Raw genomic sequence first — 14700 nt, 5'->3', positions numbered from 1 at the left:
GTTAAGACTCATCCTTTTAGATCCTTTTAGCTGGACCATTCAGATGCATCTACCGATTCAAAGGCTCTAACTTGACAAACCAAATGCTCTTAATGAGCTGAACCATTCAGATGTTTCCTCTCAATGGTCATATTAGAGACTATCAAACACCTTCTTATTTAAAATTAGTATTCACATTCAACCAAATACAAAATCAAAATCGAATCAAATTCCCATTTCGATCACTCTCAAAGTTATAAACAGCACATTTGTTATGGATGTTGATGATCTTTTTTCAAGTATCAAAGAAAGAATTTGAGAGCTTGCTTACTTGATTCTTGATTAAAGGACTTGCTTATTTTCAAAACATCCTAAAAAAAGAGTCCAACAACTACCATAAACTTAAAAACCCCCAACCAATCTTACTATTCACAAATTACTTTCTAAAACATAACAAAAACATCCTTAACACTTACAACTAAAAACCCTTCCCTCCCCCCTAAACATTAAAAAAGAACAAAAAACCAAACCTAACCCCAAATTAACCAACTCAAACACCTTTACTCTTTCCTTCATATGCTTAAAAGATCAGCCGGCTCTTGCTTCTCTTTGCCATCTTCCATGGTGGGCGATGGCGGAGCTAAGGCGGTGGTGACGGCGGCATTGGGCGGCTTTGGGAGCTCCGTCAACATTTGCACAACTTCTCTCATTGTCGGACGTTCAACCGCCTGTTCTTCAACACATAACATTCCAACATAAAACAAGTGCATTACTTCATGAATTGGAACACTTGAAAGTCTTGGATCCAAGATTTGCATAACACCTTCTTTGCTTCCATCTGTCATCTTTCTAACCCATTGCACAATATCAACACCATCTCCAAATTCCCCAACTGGTTTTCTTCCTGTTACAAGTTCTAAAAGAACCACACCAAAGCTATACACATCGCTCTTTTCATCAACCTTAAGTGTGTATGCATATTCTGAAACAAAAATCACACAATTTTTATTATAAAAATCAGAAGTTTGGTCAAGATTTCAAAAACCCATGTCGAAAAGTTCAATATGTGAGACACCCATGTGAAAAAAATCAAAGCTTTGATTCACATTTTCAAAACCCATGTCAAAAAATCAATAATCTTGATATACGAGTAATCTTGATATACGAATACCCATGTGAAAAGAATCAAAGATATGGTACCAATTTCGAAGACCCATGTCCAAAAATCAATAATTTGAGATACCCATTTGGAAAAAAAATAAAGCTTTGGTCCCAATTTCCAGAACCCATGTCCAAAAAAATAATATGAGATTACCCATATGGACAAAATCAAAGCTTTGGTCCCAATTTCCAAACCCCATGTCTCAAAATCAAGATTCTGAGATACCCATGTGAAAAAAATCAAAGCTTTGATCCCAAATTTGAAAACCCATGTCCAAAATTAATAATTTGAAATACCCATATGAAAAAAATCAAAGCTTTGATCCCTAATTTAAAAACCCATGTCCAAAAATTAATAATCTGAAATACAAATATGAAAAAAATTTAAAGCTTTGATCCTAATTTCCAAAACCCATTTGAAAAAATCAAAGCTTTGATCCCTAATTTAAAAACCCATGTCCAAAAATTAATAATCTGAAATACAAATATGAAAAAAATCAAAGCTTTGATCCTAATTTCCAAAACCCATTTGAAAAAAATCAAAGCTTTGATCCCTAATTTAAAAACCCATTTCCAAAAATTAATAATCTGAAATACCCATATGAAAAAAATCAAATCTTTGGTCCTAATTTCCAAAACCCATTTGAAAAAATTAAAGCTTTGATACCAATTTCATAAACCGATGTCCAAAAATCAATAATCTGACATACCCACATGACAAAAACCAAAGCTTTGATCCCAAATTCAAAAACCCATGTCAAAAAATCAATAATTTGAAATACCAATTTGAAAAAAATCAAAGATTTAAGCTAGGATATGATGAGATTCTTTTATACCTGGGGCGATGTAGCCATAAGAACCGGCAATGGCAGACATACATTCTGAGGTGCCGGAATCCTGCAAGAACTTTGCAAGACCAAAATCGGCGACATGGGCTTCAAAATTGGAATCCAAAAGTATATTGTTTGATTTGACATCACGATGGAGGATTAATGGTGAGCAATCATGGTGGAGATAACAAAGACCCTTTGCAGCTTCAATAGCGATTTTATATCTTGTGTCCCAAAGCAAATGTCCCCCTTTCTTCCCATGAAGCATTTCACCCAAACTCCCATTTGGCATATACTCATACACTAACAAATTAGTTTCATGGTTGGAGCAAAACCCTAATAATCTCACGATATGTCGATGTCTGATTCTTCCTAGGGTTTGAATCTCGGCATTGAATCCATGGTCGTGAGAAGAACCACGGCTCATGGCCGGCAATCTTTTCACCGCCACAAGCTCATTGTTGGGCATGGCGCCTTTGTAAACAATCCCCGCTCCTCCTTTTCCGATGATGTTATCTTCCTTTAAAGAATCGAGAACATCATCGCAAGTGAAATCTAGGCGTTGGAAAGCAGTAAGCTTCCATGATCGAGCTTTACAAGCTTTCTTGATAGATCGAGCTTTGATGATTGCTGCAATGGCGAAGGCGATGGAACAGAAGAGTAGGCCAAGAACGAGAAGAAGTTTTACAGAGGCGGAAAGTGATGTCTTTGAATGTGGTTGATGGGTGGCGTTTGCGATTCCTTCTTTACAAGGTCCTAAATATGGTCCACAGAGATCGGCGTTCCCCAAAAATGAAGTGTAATTGAAGTAACTGAACTGACCGGTGCCGGGGACAAGACCGGAGAGATTGTTGTAGGAGAAATCGACGGATGTTAAGCTTTGCATTGACGCTACGGATGTTGGAATGCTTCCGATTAGATGATTACGAGAGACGTTCAAGTAATTTAGAATGTGCATGCCTGTGATTTCGGTTGGGATTTCGCCGGAGAGCTGGTTACGGCTGAGATCGACATATGTTAAAAGTTTACACTGGCTGATTTCAGGAGCGATTTCGCCGGATAAACTGTTGTGGCTGAAATCGATCTTGGATAGTTGCTGTAGTTTGCCTATTTCGCCGGGAATGTTGCCGGTAAACTTGTTACCATCAAGTAAAAGCTTCTGCACACCGGAAAATTGGCTAATGGTGGCCGGCAGCGGACCGGTTAATCGATTATTTGACAAACTGACCTGACCGAGATTCGCTGAAACAGAATCGGTAACCGGGAATTCACCGGAGAGAAGATTGTTCTGAAGTTCAACCTGTGAGAGATGAGGCAAACTGAAAAGCCCTTTTGGAATTGAACCATTGAGGAAATTTTCTCCCATTCGGATTCGATTCAGCGATTGGCATTCACCAAGAGACTCCGGAATCGGACCAAATAAAAAGTTTCCCAAAGTGATTATCGTTTCGAGTTTGTTTCCATTGCATAGATTGGGAGGAAGTGAACCTGTTAATTTGTTGGAAGACAGATCAAGGATCTGTAGCTTTCCGTTCTTGCCAAGGCCTTGAGGAATGCTTCCGGTGAAGTTGTTTTCCCAGAGCTGTAATACCTCCAACTCCGGCAGTTCGCCGATGAAATCAGGAATCGATCCGTGGAGTTTGTTTCGGAACAGATTGAGTAAGGTGAGATTGTTGAGGTCTGCAAAAGAGGGGGGAATTTCTCCGGTGAATATATTGTTTGACAAATCCATGGATTTCAAACTCTTCAAGCTTCCAAGCTCCTTCGTTAGAGATCCAGAAAGTCCGTTCACTTGCAAGAACAACGTGTCCAGGTTTTGAAGCTTCCCGATTTCCGGAGGAACTTCACCGGAGAGACCACAGTTGGCAGCATCGAGGCGAATGAGGCTTGATAAATTACCGATTTCTGGAGGAATACCACCGGTGTAACCATTGTAGTACCCAATGTAGAGCTGTTGGAGGTTTGTTAAGTTTCCGATTTCGGGAGGAATAGAGCCTGTGAGTTCGTTCCCAGAGACAGCCAAGTATTCAAGAAAAGGAAGCCGTCCGTACTCCGGCGGAATAACGCCAGAAAAGTAGTTTCCGCCGAGATGGAGGTGTCGGAGGTTGGTCATTTCGGAGACGGCGAGTGGCAGGTCGCCGGTCATGTTGTTGTTGTAAAGGTCAAGCACTTGCAGAGACTTAAGCGCAGAAAGTTCCGGTGGGAATGTCTCATTAATAATATTATTGGAGAGATTGAGGAGGCGGAGGCCAGAAATGGAAGCGATCTCCGGTGGAATAGGGCCACCAATGTTGTTGGCGGCGATGGTGAAATTAACGAGGCTGCGGAGGTGACCAATGTCGGAGGAGAGAGTGCCGGTGAGATTGCGGCCGGAGATGTCGAGATCGATAACATGGCGTCTAGAATCGCAGGTGACACCGGACCAAGTACAGTGGCTGGTAGAAAGGTCCCAGGTGGAAAGGGAGGACTGTGGGTCGTCGGAGATGGCGGATTTGAGGGAAATGAGTGCTTGGTATTCCGGCAATCGGCCTGATTTGGCAGAGAATGAGTTGGGAATGCACTGTAACAGCAGTAGGAGGAAGAGGAACCTCATCTTGTGGTCAATTTCTCTCACACACACATACACACACTGGTTATTTCAGAGAGAAATGGGGAAGAAGAAGAAGAAGAAGGGTGGGTGAAAAATTAGGAAAGGAGTAGAAAGAGAGTGATATCATAGTGTGTGATCTGGAGGAAAATGGTTATAACTTTTATACTCCTTTTTTTCTAAATTAATGGGCTTGAATTATTTTGGGTTTTAAAACAAAAGTTATATAAATAAAGTTTTTTTTTTTCTAATTTTATATTTTTACAACTAATATGTAGAATGAAATCAAAATATATAATATGCAACTTTATTACCGTATTTTGTTGTATTGGTATGTATTTCATGTACTTGAAGATTAGTCTAATACTTTAATCTATAAATTAATTAGATGTCGTTGATTTTTTAAAAATTAAAATATAAGGAAACTTTTATTTATATTTTTGTAAACTTGTATAAAACCTATAAACTCACGTATATACCAAAATACATAATATAGTCATAATTAATCTATTTAAAATTAAAAATATTCTTTTAAAATTAGATTATAACTAAATTACTAAAATACTTATTTGAAATCATTACTATCGTCAGTCTTCTTATTCAAGATATGGTTCTTTTTTTTACTGCTCATATTATGCACAATCTATTATCAAAACTTTTTTATTAAATTCGATTTAGGAGAAATGCAATTATTATCATCTAAAGAGTTTATGTATGAAATGAATTTGTAATGGGTGATTATAAAATTGGGATTTGCATCTACAAACGAGTAAGTTCAATCAACCCTAACTATATTATCGATCGACGTCTTAGAAGTAACTATCAATCTCGACAATAAATTTTGGTTGATGAATATGTATGGATTGATGGCAGCACCATGTTGGATTTTGAATTTGGGACCCAAATTATGTTCAATCGGTCAATATTATTGGGCAAGTTCATGAAGGAGATATCGACCCTAACTCAATTATCGATCTGCCATATCTAGATCTATATCAATATTGTAACGTCCCATTTTCACAACCAAAATTTTTTATTTTATTAAAGTAAAACTTCCCAATTATAAACCTATTATTAAGAAAACCGTTTATTCCAAATTACATTTATTGAAAATCAGAGTAATATAAGAAACGCAGAATCCTCAATGATGTTGATGAGTGTGTACAGTCCCGCCTTCATCTTCCCACGATCACCGATAAAACCTGAAAAACAAAATAACTAGGTAAACACAAATCTTAGTGAGTTTCCCCCAGAATACCCTCATACGATAAACATACAAGCATGCATAACGACCCACAATCATTGGATTGGAATGCTCAGGCCCAATCAGTCATCAGACTGGAATACCAACATGCAACGGGTCCAATTAGTCATCAGACTGGAATACCCAGGGTTTGTTGGCCTACCGCCTCAACCCAACCGCTCTTTCCGAGCCTTCATGCCTACGGCTTACAGCCGACCCGCACCGGGTATCTTGGCCTCAACACAAAGCAAGACCGCCTCAACCCACTACCACCATATGTCGATATATAAACAATCAAGGATCAAGTAGGCACACAATATAGGCAAACATCAATCATACAGCTCACTAGCCTACTAGTCTTCTCACATCATATTGTCTCGCTACCAGCTAGCCTCCATGAAATGTGTAACCATAAGTAACCAGATGTGAGATAGCCACCCGAACATATGATCCTACTCTAGAGCCACAACCAAACAAAGAACAGGTAGGAAAGCCTAAAACAAGAGTTCTTAGGATATCCTACATGACTACATACAACCCCTATGACACTCCATTAGATGATAACCAATCTACTAGTGTTAACGTTACCATGAACTGCCACGTTAAATGTAACGGAAGTATAAACGAGACGTTATCTCGTTTAAACCTTGGCCAAGGCCCACCCTTGGCCCAAGTAATCCAGCACCGGGGTAGCAGTTCGCTTCCTTCCACGAGGGACGAATATCCCCCATGACCTTGTCATTCACTCACGACCAATTAGGACGTGACAAGAAGCTTAGGTAACGCCCAGAACTGACGTCACCAGGTAGTTAGTTAGCGTGGGCATTATTCTCCCAGTTAGAGGAGGCCACGTATGACACTCATTGGACGAGGTCCCCACGATCCGTTAGTAACAGGTACAAAAGGATCTCTTCTGCGTTCTCTTCCGCCTCAAGGAAGAGATCCATCTTATCCCTCACTGAATTTACCCTAAAATCCGCTCTCTCGGAAAACTAACTTGATCGTCGGAGTGACGTCCCGGAAGAGCACCCGGTCGTCCTCTAACGGTTCTTCTGTGTTCTGTTCTCAGGAAAGCTTCCAAGACAGGTCCATTGTTTAGCATCCAAACCCCATGTAGAACATGTCACAACAACTAGCACTATAACCAACATACCACTACTACAACATCCTATCATATAAGGATATATATATATATATATATATATATATATATATATATATATATATATATATATATATATATATGTGTGTGTGTGTGTGTGTCACACCCTAAAACCGAAACGGCGGAAACGTTCAGGGGCAGAGGACGTCATGTACAGTATCATAACAATGCAAAGTAGTAAACAAGCAACAACATCATCCATTGCATTGATAGTATAATTTAATACAATTGTGTTCTTTGAAAGTAGTAAGACACCAAAATGAATAATCAAAATAAAAGACGAGTCTTGAACATGCTCCGTCTTCTCAAAACCTGGTCGACTGTACCTGTCTACTGATGACATGAGAATACAAGTTATTTTGAAAGCGTAGATCGACATTAAAGCTGGTGAGTTCATAAGTATTTAGTGTCAATGTTTGTATACGTTTACTGGAAATGTTTGTAAATGTTCAATGTAAATGTTTGTATATGTTTGAAAACTCCTAGAAAATCCTATATTTTCTACTAGTATAAAAAGTAGTCTTCTACCAAGACCCGACTGTTTTGTATGTTTGTTTCTCTGTAAAAGTGGATGCTTTTCCCAAATATGACTATCATTACCAAAATATAGTTTTATATTACCCTTTATGTGAGAAGATCACAATTTGAATATAATGGGAAACTGTATGCGTACTGCAGTATTACATGTAGTAACTACTGTAGTAATAACTACCTTAAACCAAATGGCTTATATAAGGTAAAATGTGATGAGGTTGTTACCATACTAAACCGACTATAACACAACGATGAAAGACGTCGGAAGAAATGACATTTGGCACCCGTAGACTTGCAAGTCCCACTGTAGCGAACAGCTAGGTGTAGGATAGTCAGTCCAGTATAGATCTATATGCAAACTCACGCTCTCCCTCCAGGAGATTCTGGTTACAAAACGTGACACAACGAAATGGTCGTTGTGTCATGAAGTAGTATCTCACATTATGTTATTTCTGAACCTTGTTATAGTATACTTGTTATAGTAATAGTATTCTATGTATAGTATTCTCTGTATAGTATCCTTTGTATAGTATTCTCTGTCTAGTATTCTCTGTTGTAGTATTCTCTGTTGTAGTATTCTCTGTTATAGTATTCTCTGTTATAGTACTCTCTGTTATAGTATTTGTATATGATAATATTCTCCTAAACTATACCTATTATAGTTTACTAGTGATTTCTGTAATTGAATAAATGACTGAATGTATACCCTTGCTACCCAAAGGTACTGAACTGATTGATAGTACTTTTATATCTACATATGTATACATAATATATATCTAATATTTAGACGACCTTCGGACAAATAACCGATACCCTAAGTCCACATCCAAACAAGGAAAAGGAAATAAGGCGAGTTAGCAGTCCTAATTCCTTTAAACACTATTTATATAACTATATATATATAGACATGCTTTTGACAATATATAAGTTTAAAAGAGGTTTTGTAATACATTTAAAGAGTTTAACAATAAATACTAATGACTTGATGTCAGTTTATAAAACGATTTAAAAGCAGTTTGTTTGATAATACGGTTTTAAAGTATAAGAAATCCTTTGTTTGAAACACAGTTTGAAGTATATGAAATCCTTTGTTTGAAACACAGTTATTAATCACATGTGATTGATTATATAACTTATATGTTTTCTACTTGTATTCCCCCCCCCCCATAAAAGCATTTAAAATCATTTAAAAGATAAGTTAAGGGGTATGAACTCACCTGTAGTGAGTGATGCGAATGAAAGATCGATAAGGATTGCTAAGTGTCAAGTGAAGGCTTGAGCACACACGGATCCTATTTAGCATATAATGACACATATATGTAGCTAATTAGTGTTTATAACATCTAATCATGAAATGGAACAACCTTAGGGACTAGGAAACACTTGTAATGAAGTGTTAAACCACATAGGGTTGCATATAAGGGATGTAGGGCCTCACATAGGAGTTTACGGCCCAAATGGTAATACCCCCATGAGTTTACGGCCCATGGGTTTACGGCCCTAAGAGTTTACGACCGTAAACTCATGGTATTTTGTACCATTTTGTGTGTTAAGGTCTTACAATCATGAAGGAAGTGATCTAGTCTCATGTCTAAGCCTTAGGAGGGATTTGTGGCACAAGTGCACCACTAATTAGGGTTTACGGCCAAGGGAGATTGTCTTGGCCGTAAACACCTTTTGTTCTTGAATTCTTGATGTTTTCAAGGTGTTTATCATGTGATTCAAGTATATATCAAGCTAAGGAAAGAGTACTTACGATATAGAAGCTTGATAGGGTGATTAAGGTCTAAAAACACTAGTGTGTTCTTGGTGAAATGAAGAACACTTGATGATCTAACCAAAAGAAGAGATTTCATGGATGAAATCATGTATATTCACTAGATATGGAAGGATATCAAGTTGAAATTGGAAAGATTACTTACTAGATTGAAGATTTCGATGAAAGTTCTTAAGATACTTGAGAGAGAATCCGATTTCTAGGCTTGAAATGTGAAAAGTGATTGAAAATGACTAAGGACCATATATATAGTATGGAGTTTACGGCCACCATGAGTTTACGGCCACCATGAGTTTACGGCCATAAACTCATGGTCCCTGGCCGTAAACACCTCATTTGAGGGTTTATGGCTTGTTTGGTAGGTTACAACTTCAATTGGCACTTCCTTTCGCTCATTCCTTTGGTGCACTAGGCTCGGAATGCTCAAACAGACTCTAAACAGTGCTAAAAGTTAGCAGAAACAAGTCTGACTTTGATTGAAGTGAATGTTTTGTACAAGATAGAAATTCCGGGTTGTCACATCATCCCCCCGTTAGAGAGAATTTCGTACCGAAATTAGAGTTTAAGCAATTAAGTTACAAAATAATTATGCGAAAAGATGAGGATATTTCAATTTTATTTGATCCTCGCGCTCCCAAGTGAATTCAGGTCCTCGCTTGGCGTTCCAGCGAACCTTCACTATCGGGATACGGCTTTGCTTTGTTTGTTTGACCTCTCGGTCCATGATCTCTACAGGTTCTTCCACGAAGTTGAGGCTCTCATTGATCTCGATCTCGTCGAGTGGGATTACAAGAGTCTTGTCGGACAGACACTTTTTCAAGTTTGAGACGTGGAAAGTAGAATGTATGTTACTGAGATCACGCGGTAGATTGAGTTTGTAAGCTACAGGGCCGATTCTAGCGAGAATCTCGAAAGGCCCTACGTATCTTGATTTAGCTTTCCACGCTTTCCAAAGCGTATCAAGGCCTTCCAGAGTGAGACTTTCAATAGAACGCGGTCTCCAACCTGGAATTCCAAAGGTTTTCAACTTTTGTTAGCGTAGCTTTTCTGTCGGTCTCTAGAGGCTTTCAATCGTTCACGAATCTGAACGATCTTCTCTGTCGTTTCCCGTATGATTTTTGGACCTGTGAGAGTGCTGTCAGGAACGCGTCCTTTAGCTAACTGTGTGTCGCCCACCTCATCCCACCACAGAAGGGATCTGCACTTACGGCCATAGAGGGCTTCAAATGGAGCAGCCTTTATGCTCGTGTGATAACTGTTGTTGTAGGAAAATTCGACAAGGGGTAAATGAGTATCCCATGCTTTCCCAAAGTCGATCACATAGGCTCGCAACATATCTTCCAAGGTTTGGATAGTTCTCTCACTTTGTCCGTCGGTTTGAGGATGGTAGGCTGTACTCATGTCCAGCCTAGTCCCTAGGGAATTTTGTAGCGACTGCCAGAACCTCGAAGTGAATCTACTATCTCTATCAGAGATAATGGATATGGGAACACAGTGCAGTCGTACTATCTCTTTAATGTATGTTCTTGTTAGTTTCTCCATCTTGTCAGTTTCCTTGTTAGGTAGGAAATGCGCGGATTTGGTTAATCTATCGACGATGACCCAAATGGTATCAAGTCCACCCATTGTCTTGGGCAACTTGGTTATGAAATCCATAGTAATCTGCTCCCATTTCCACTCTGGTATCTCCGGTTGTTGTAGTAATCCTGAGGGTTTCTGGTACTCGACCTTAACCTTTGCGCAAGTAAGACACTTACTCACGAAGGTAGCAATATCTGCTTTCATGTTAGGCCACCAGTATAGTTTCTTAAGATCCAGATACATTTTATCTAAACCTGGGTGGATGGAATATCTAGTGTTGTGCGCTTCAGTCATGACTAGGTCTCTAAAACCACCGTGTTTCGGTGTCCAGATACGATCCATGAGATATAAGGCTCCGCCACCCTTGATTTCCAAGTTTTTATCCATACCTCTAAGGGATTCACTCGCCACATTTTCAGGTTTCAAGGCTTCTAGTTGAGCCTCCTTAATTTGTGTGGACAAGTGTGAATGGATAGTCACAGTCAATGATTTGACTTTCCGACCAGAGTATTCTTTCCGACTTAGGACGTCAGCTACCCCGTTGGCTTTACCGGGATGATAACGAATTTCACATTCGTAGTCATTGAGTAGCTCGACCCACTGTCGTTGTCTCATATTGAGCTCCTTCTGATCGAATATATGCTGAAGGCTCTTGTGGTCTGTGAAGATAGTGCTCTTTGTACCATACAGGTAGTGTCTCCAGATCTTCAGAGCAAATACCACTGCTCCTAACTCAAGATCGTGCGTTGTATAGTTGACTTCGTGTGTTTTAAGCTGACGGGAGGCATAGGCAATAACCTTTCCTCTTTGCATAAGAACACAACCCAGCCCTTGGTTGGATGCATCGCAATACACAACGAAATCTTCTATCCCTTCTAGGAGGGATAATATCGGTGCGGTGCACAAGGCTTGTTTCAGTGTTTGGAACGCCTTCTCTTGTTTCTCTTCCCAGTCAAAGGCCACGCCTTTCTGGGTCAGTGTAGTAAGCGGCTTAGCGATGCTAGAGAAGTTCTGTATGAACCTGCGATAGTAGCCATCGAGACCTAGAAATTGTCGAACTTCAGTAGGTGTCTTCGGTGCTGACCAGTTCTCAATGGCCTTGATTTTGGAAGGGTCCACGTGAATTCCCTTTCCGCTAACAACGTGGCCCGAGAATTCGACTCTTCGAATCCAAAACTCGCACTTAGAGAACTTCGCATAGAGCTTCTCCGATCGTAATGTTTCTAAGACTCTTCGTAGGTGTTGACTATGCTCCTCCTTACTCCGAGAGTAGATAAGTATGTCATCAATGAAGACAATGACGAACTGATCCAAGTAAGGACGGCACACCCTATTCATTAGATCCATGAATACAACTGGTGTGTTGGTTAATCCGAACGACATCACTACAAACTCGTAGTATCCATAACGAGTTCGGAAGGCTGTCTTGGGGACATCCTCTTCTAGAACTCATAACTGGTGATACCCGAATCTTAGAACTATCTTCGAGAAGTAGTTCGCTCCTTGAAGTTGATCAAATAAGTCGTCAATGCGGGGTAGAGGATAACGATTCTTGACGGTAAGTTTGTTCAGCTCTCTGTAGTCGATGCACATATGAAACGATCTGTCTTTCTTCTTCACGAACAAGACCGGTGCTCCCCATGGTGAGAAGCTTGGCCTAATGAATCCCTTCCTGAGAAGTTCGTTAAGCTGACTGGAAAGTTCCTGCATCTCTGCTAGTGCCAGATGATAAGGCGATTTGGCTACTAGGGTAGCCCCTGGAACTAAATTGATTCGAAACTCGACTTGACGCTGTGGTGGTAATCCTGGTAGTTCTTCTGGAAAGATGTCGGGAAAGTCGCGTACTTCTGGAATGTTCTAAATGTCTTTCACTTCTTGACTCATATCGACGATGTGTGCAAGGAATGCATGATATTCCTTTCGCAAGCACTTATGAGCTTGAATACACGAAATGATACGAAGGTTCGTACTTGATTTGTCGTTGTAGATAACTAGTGATTCGTTGTTAGGGAGGTTAAGACGAACTGCTTTCTCAAAGCACATGATGTCGGCGCGAAGAAGACTCAACCAATCCATGCCGAATATGACGTCGAAACTTTTGATTGAGACCGACATGAGGTCGATTTGGAAAGAATGACTATCTAAAGTTAAAGTACAACCTATGTATATGCAGTTAGTGCTTTCCGTTTTCCCGTTTTCCATTTCTACAGTGAATGATTCCTCTAGTGCATATGGTTTTGTTTAAGTAAGTGAGCAAATTTCTGATTCACGAAACTCCTTTCCGCACCACTATCAAATAGTATGCAAGCATATGAATTATCGAGGAGAAACGTACCAGTAACTACCGTAGGATCAGCTACGGCTTCCTCGTGGCCTATTGCCAGAATTCTTCCCACTCCGCCAGAATTCTTCCCACTCCGCCAGCATTTCCTACCTTCGGGCAGTCTCTCTTGAAATGACCAACCTCGCCACAACCGTAGCAAGCCTGGCCCACAGCAATGTCGGGGACTTGGTTAATTGGCCTCGCTGGAGCCTTGCAGAATCGGGCAGTGTGTCCTTTCCTGTTGCAGTTAGCGCACTGCATTTCCTGTTGTCAGCGGGTTTGGAGGGTTCTGAGATAGCCAGGGTTGTTGTCGTTGTCGGGGTAGAGACCCCGTGATCGATGAGTCGTTGTGCCAATCGCTTGGCACTGTCGAAAGTAGTGGGGTTTGAAGCTAAGACATTCCCCTGAAATGGAGGCACCAGCCCCCAAATGTACCTCTCAATCTTCTTCCCTTCAGTGGGAACCATACTGGGACATAGTGCCACCAGATCACTGAATCTGGAAGTGTATGCCACTATGTTGGAGCCCTTCATGGTCAGACTCCAGAGTTCTTGTTCCAATTTCTGAACCTCACCCCTCGGGCAGTACTCTTCAATCATCAGCCCTTTAAGAGCTTCCCAGCCCATAGCATTAGCCACTATTAAAGTTAGTGACTTGACATGGCTATTCCACCACGTCAGGGCTCTATCACTGAAGGTGCATGCAGCAAATTTGACTTTGCTTCCTTCAATACAGGAACAGATCTCGAAGATCGATTTTGTCTTTTCGAACCATTGCGACAGAGCAATGATTCCGCTGATCCCGTTGAAGACTCGGGGTTTACAGTTGGTGAAGTCTTTAAAAGAGCACTCTCGCGAGCGCACAATGACATCACCTTGTGTGGAATGAACGACTGTTCCACCTCCTCTAGTACCCTGGTTGTTGTGGTATTGTGCCATGGCTGTAGCAACAGTCGCAGCTACCGCAACATTAAGAGCTGCCGTATCAAATTATGGAGGAGGTGGTGTTTGAGTTGGAATAATCGGAGGATTACGCCTTGTTGACTTACGAGGAGGCATCTTTCAACTATAAGTTTAAAAGATGAGTATAATGATAAGAATTCAATAGTGAAGTTAATGAATGAGTCCCATGAACTAAATCGCCATAGTTCAACAACTAGATGAGAGTATAAGTTCCATAGAGTTCTAGAATTTAGAAGAATGAAAGTTTTTGAACAAAGATTTCCACAGAAGATTAGTTGACTGTCAATATCATTGATATTAAGGATGTAATAAGTTTGGGAAAATTGACCTAAGAGCAGGTCTTACATCATATCAGAAATAGCAAAATTTTGACAGCAATGGAGTCTAGTTATAGTACTTGAAAGACAGGAATATTTTACAGGAAAAGTGCTTCATAGAGCACAGATAAGAAAGCTATTCCTTAACCCAAAAGAAAAGACGATCCAGACATCTTCTACTGGCGACGGTTACTCCTCGGGCGAACCCTCAGTTCTGCCAGTCGATGCACTACGTCTTGAAGAT

The 14700-nt window shown here is 40.2% G+C and overlaps 1 protein-coding gene across 1 annotated transcript; it reads right to left on the bottom strand.

Moving 5' to 3' along the window:
• Positions 1-376: 376 nt before the first annotated feature.
• On the bottom strand, positions 377-4711 carry LOC145166882 (uncharacterized). The gene is made up of 2 exons (XM_079085933.1): positions 1977-4711; positions 377-961 (listed from the first exon to the last, which is right to left on the bottom strand). Exons 1-2 carry the CDS (start codon positions 4561-4563, stop codon positions 552-554), a joined length of 2997 nt encoding a protein of 998 aa, XP_078942059.1. The 5' UTR covers positions 4564-4711; the 3' UTR covers positions 377-551.
• Between the last annotated feature and the right edge of the window lie 9989 nt (positions 4712-14700).

This window comes from Lactuca virosa, chromosome 3 (genome assembly GCF_052849685.1).
Source record: "Lactuca virosa cultivar CGN04683 chromosome 3, Lactuca_virosa_CGN04683_v6, whole genome shotgun sequence".
Classification (NCBI taxonomy): Eukaryota; Viridiplantae; Streptophyta; class Magnoliopsida; order Asterales; family Asteraceae; genus Lactuca; species Lactuca virosa.
The sequence above is the reverse complement of the archived record's forward strand: the minus strand, read 5'-3'. Positions and strand labels throughout refer to the sequence as shown.

Bases quoted from the DNA above. Each gene is read 5' to 3' on its own strand.
- LOC145166882 (XM_079085933.1), bottom strand. From the start codon at position 4,563: ATGAGGTTCCTCTTCCTCCTACTGCTGTTACAGTGCATTCCCAACTCA. The intron at 962-1,976 runs GTATAAAAGAAT...TTTTTGTTTCAG, and splicing joins TTATGGCTACATCGCCCCAG to AATATGCATACACACTTAAG.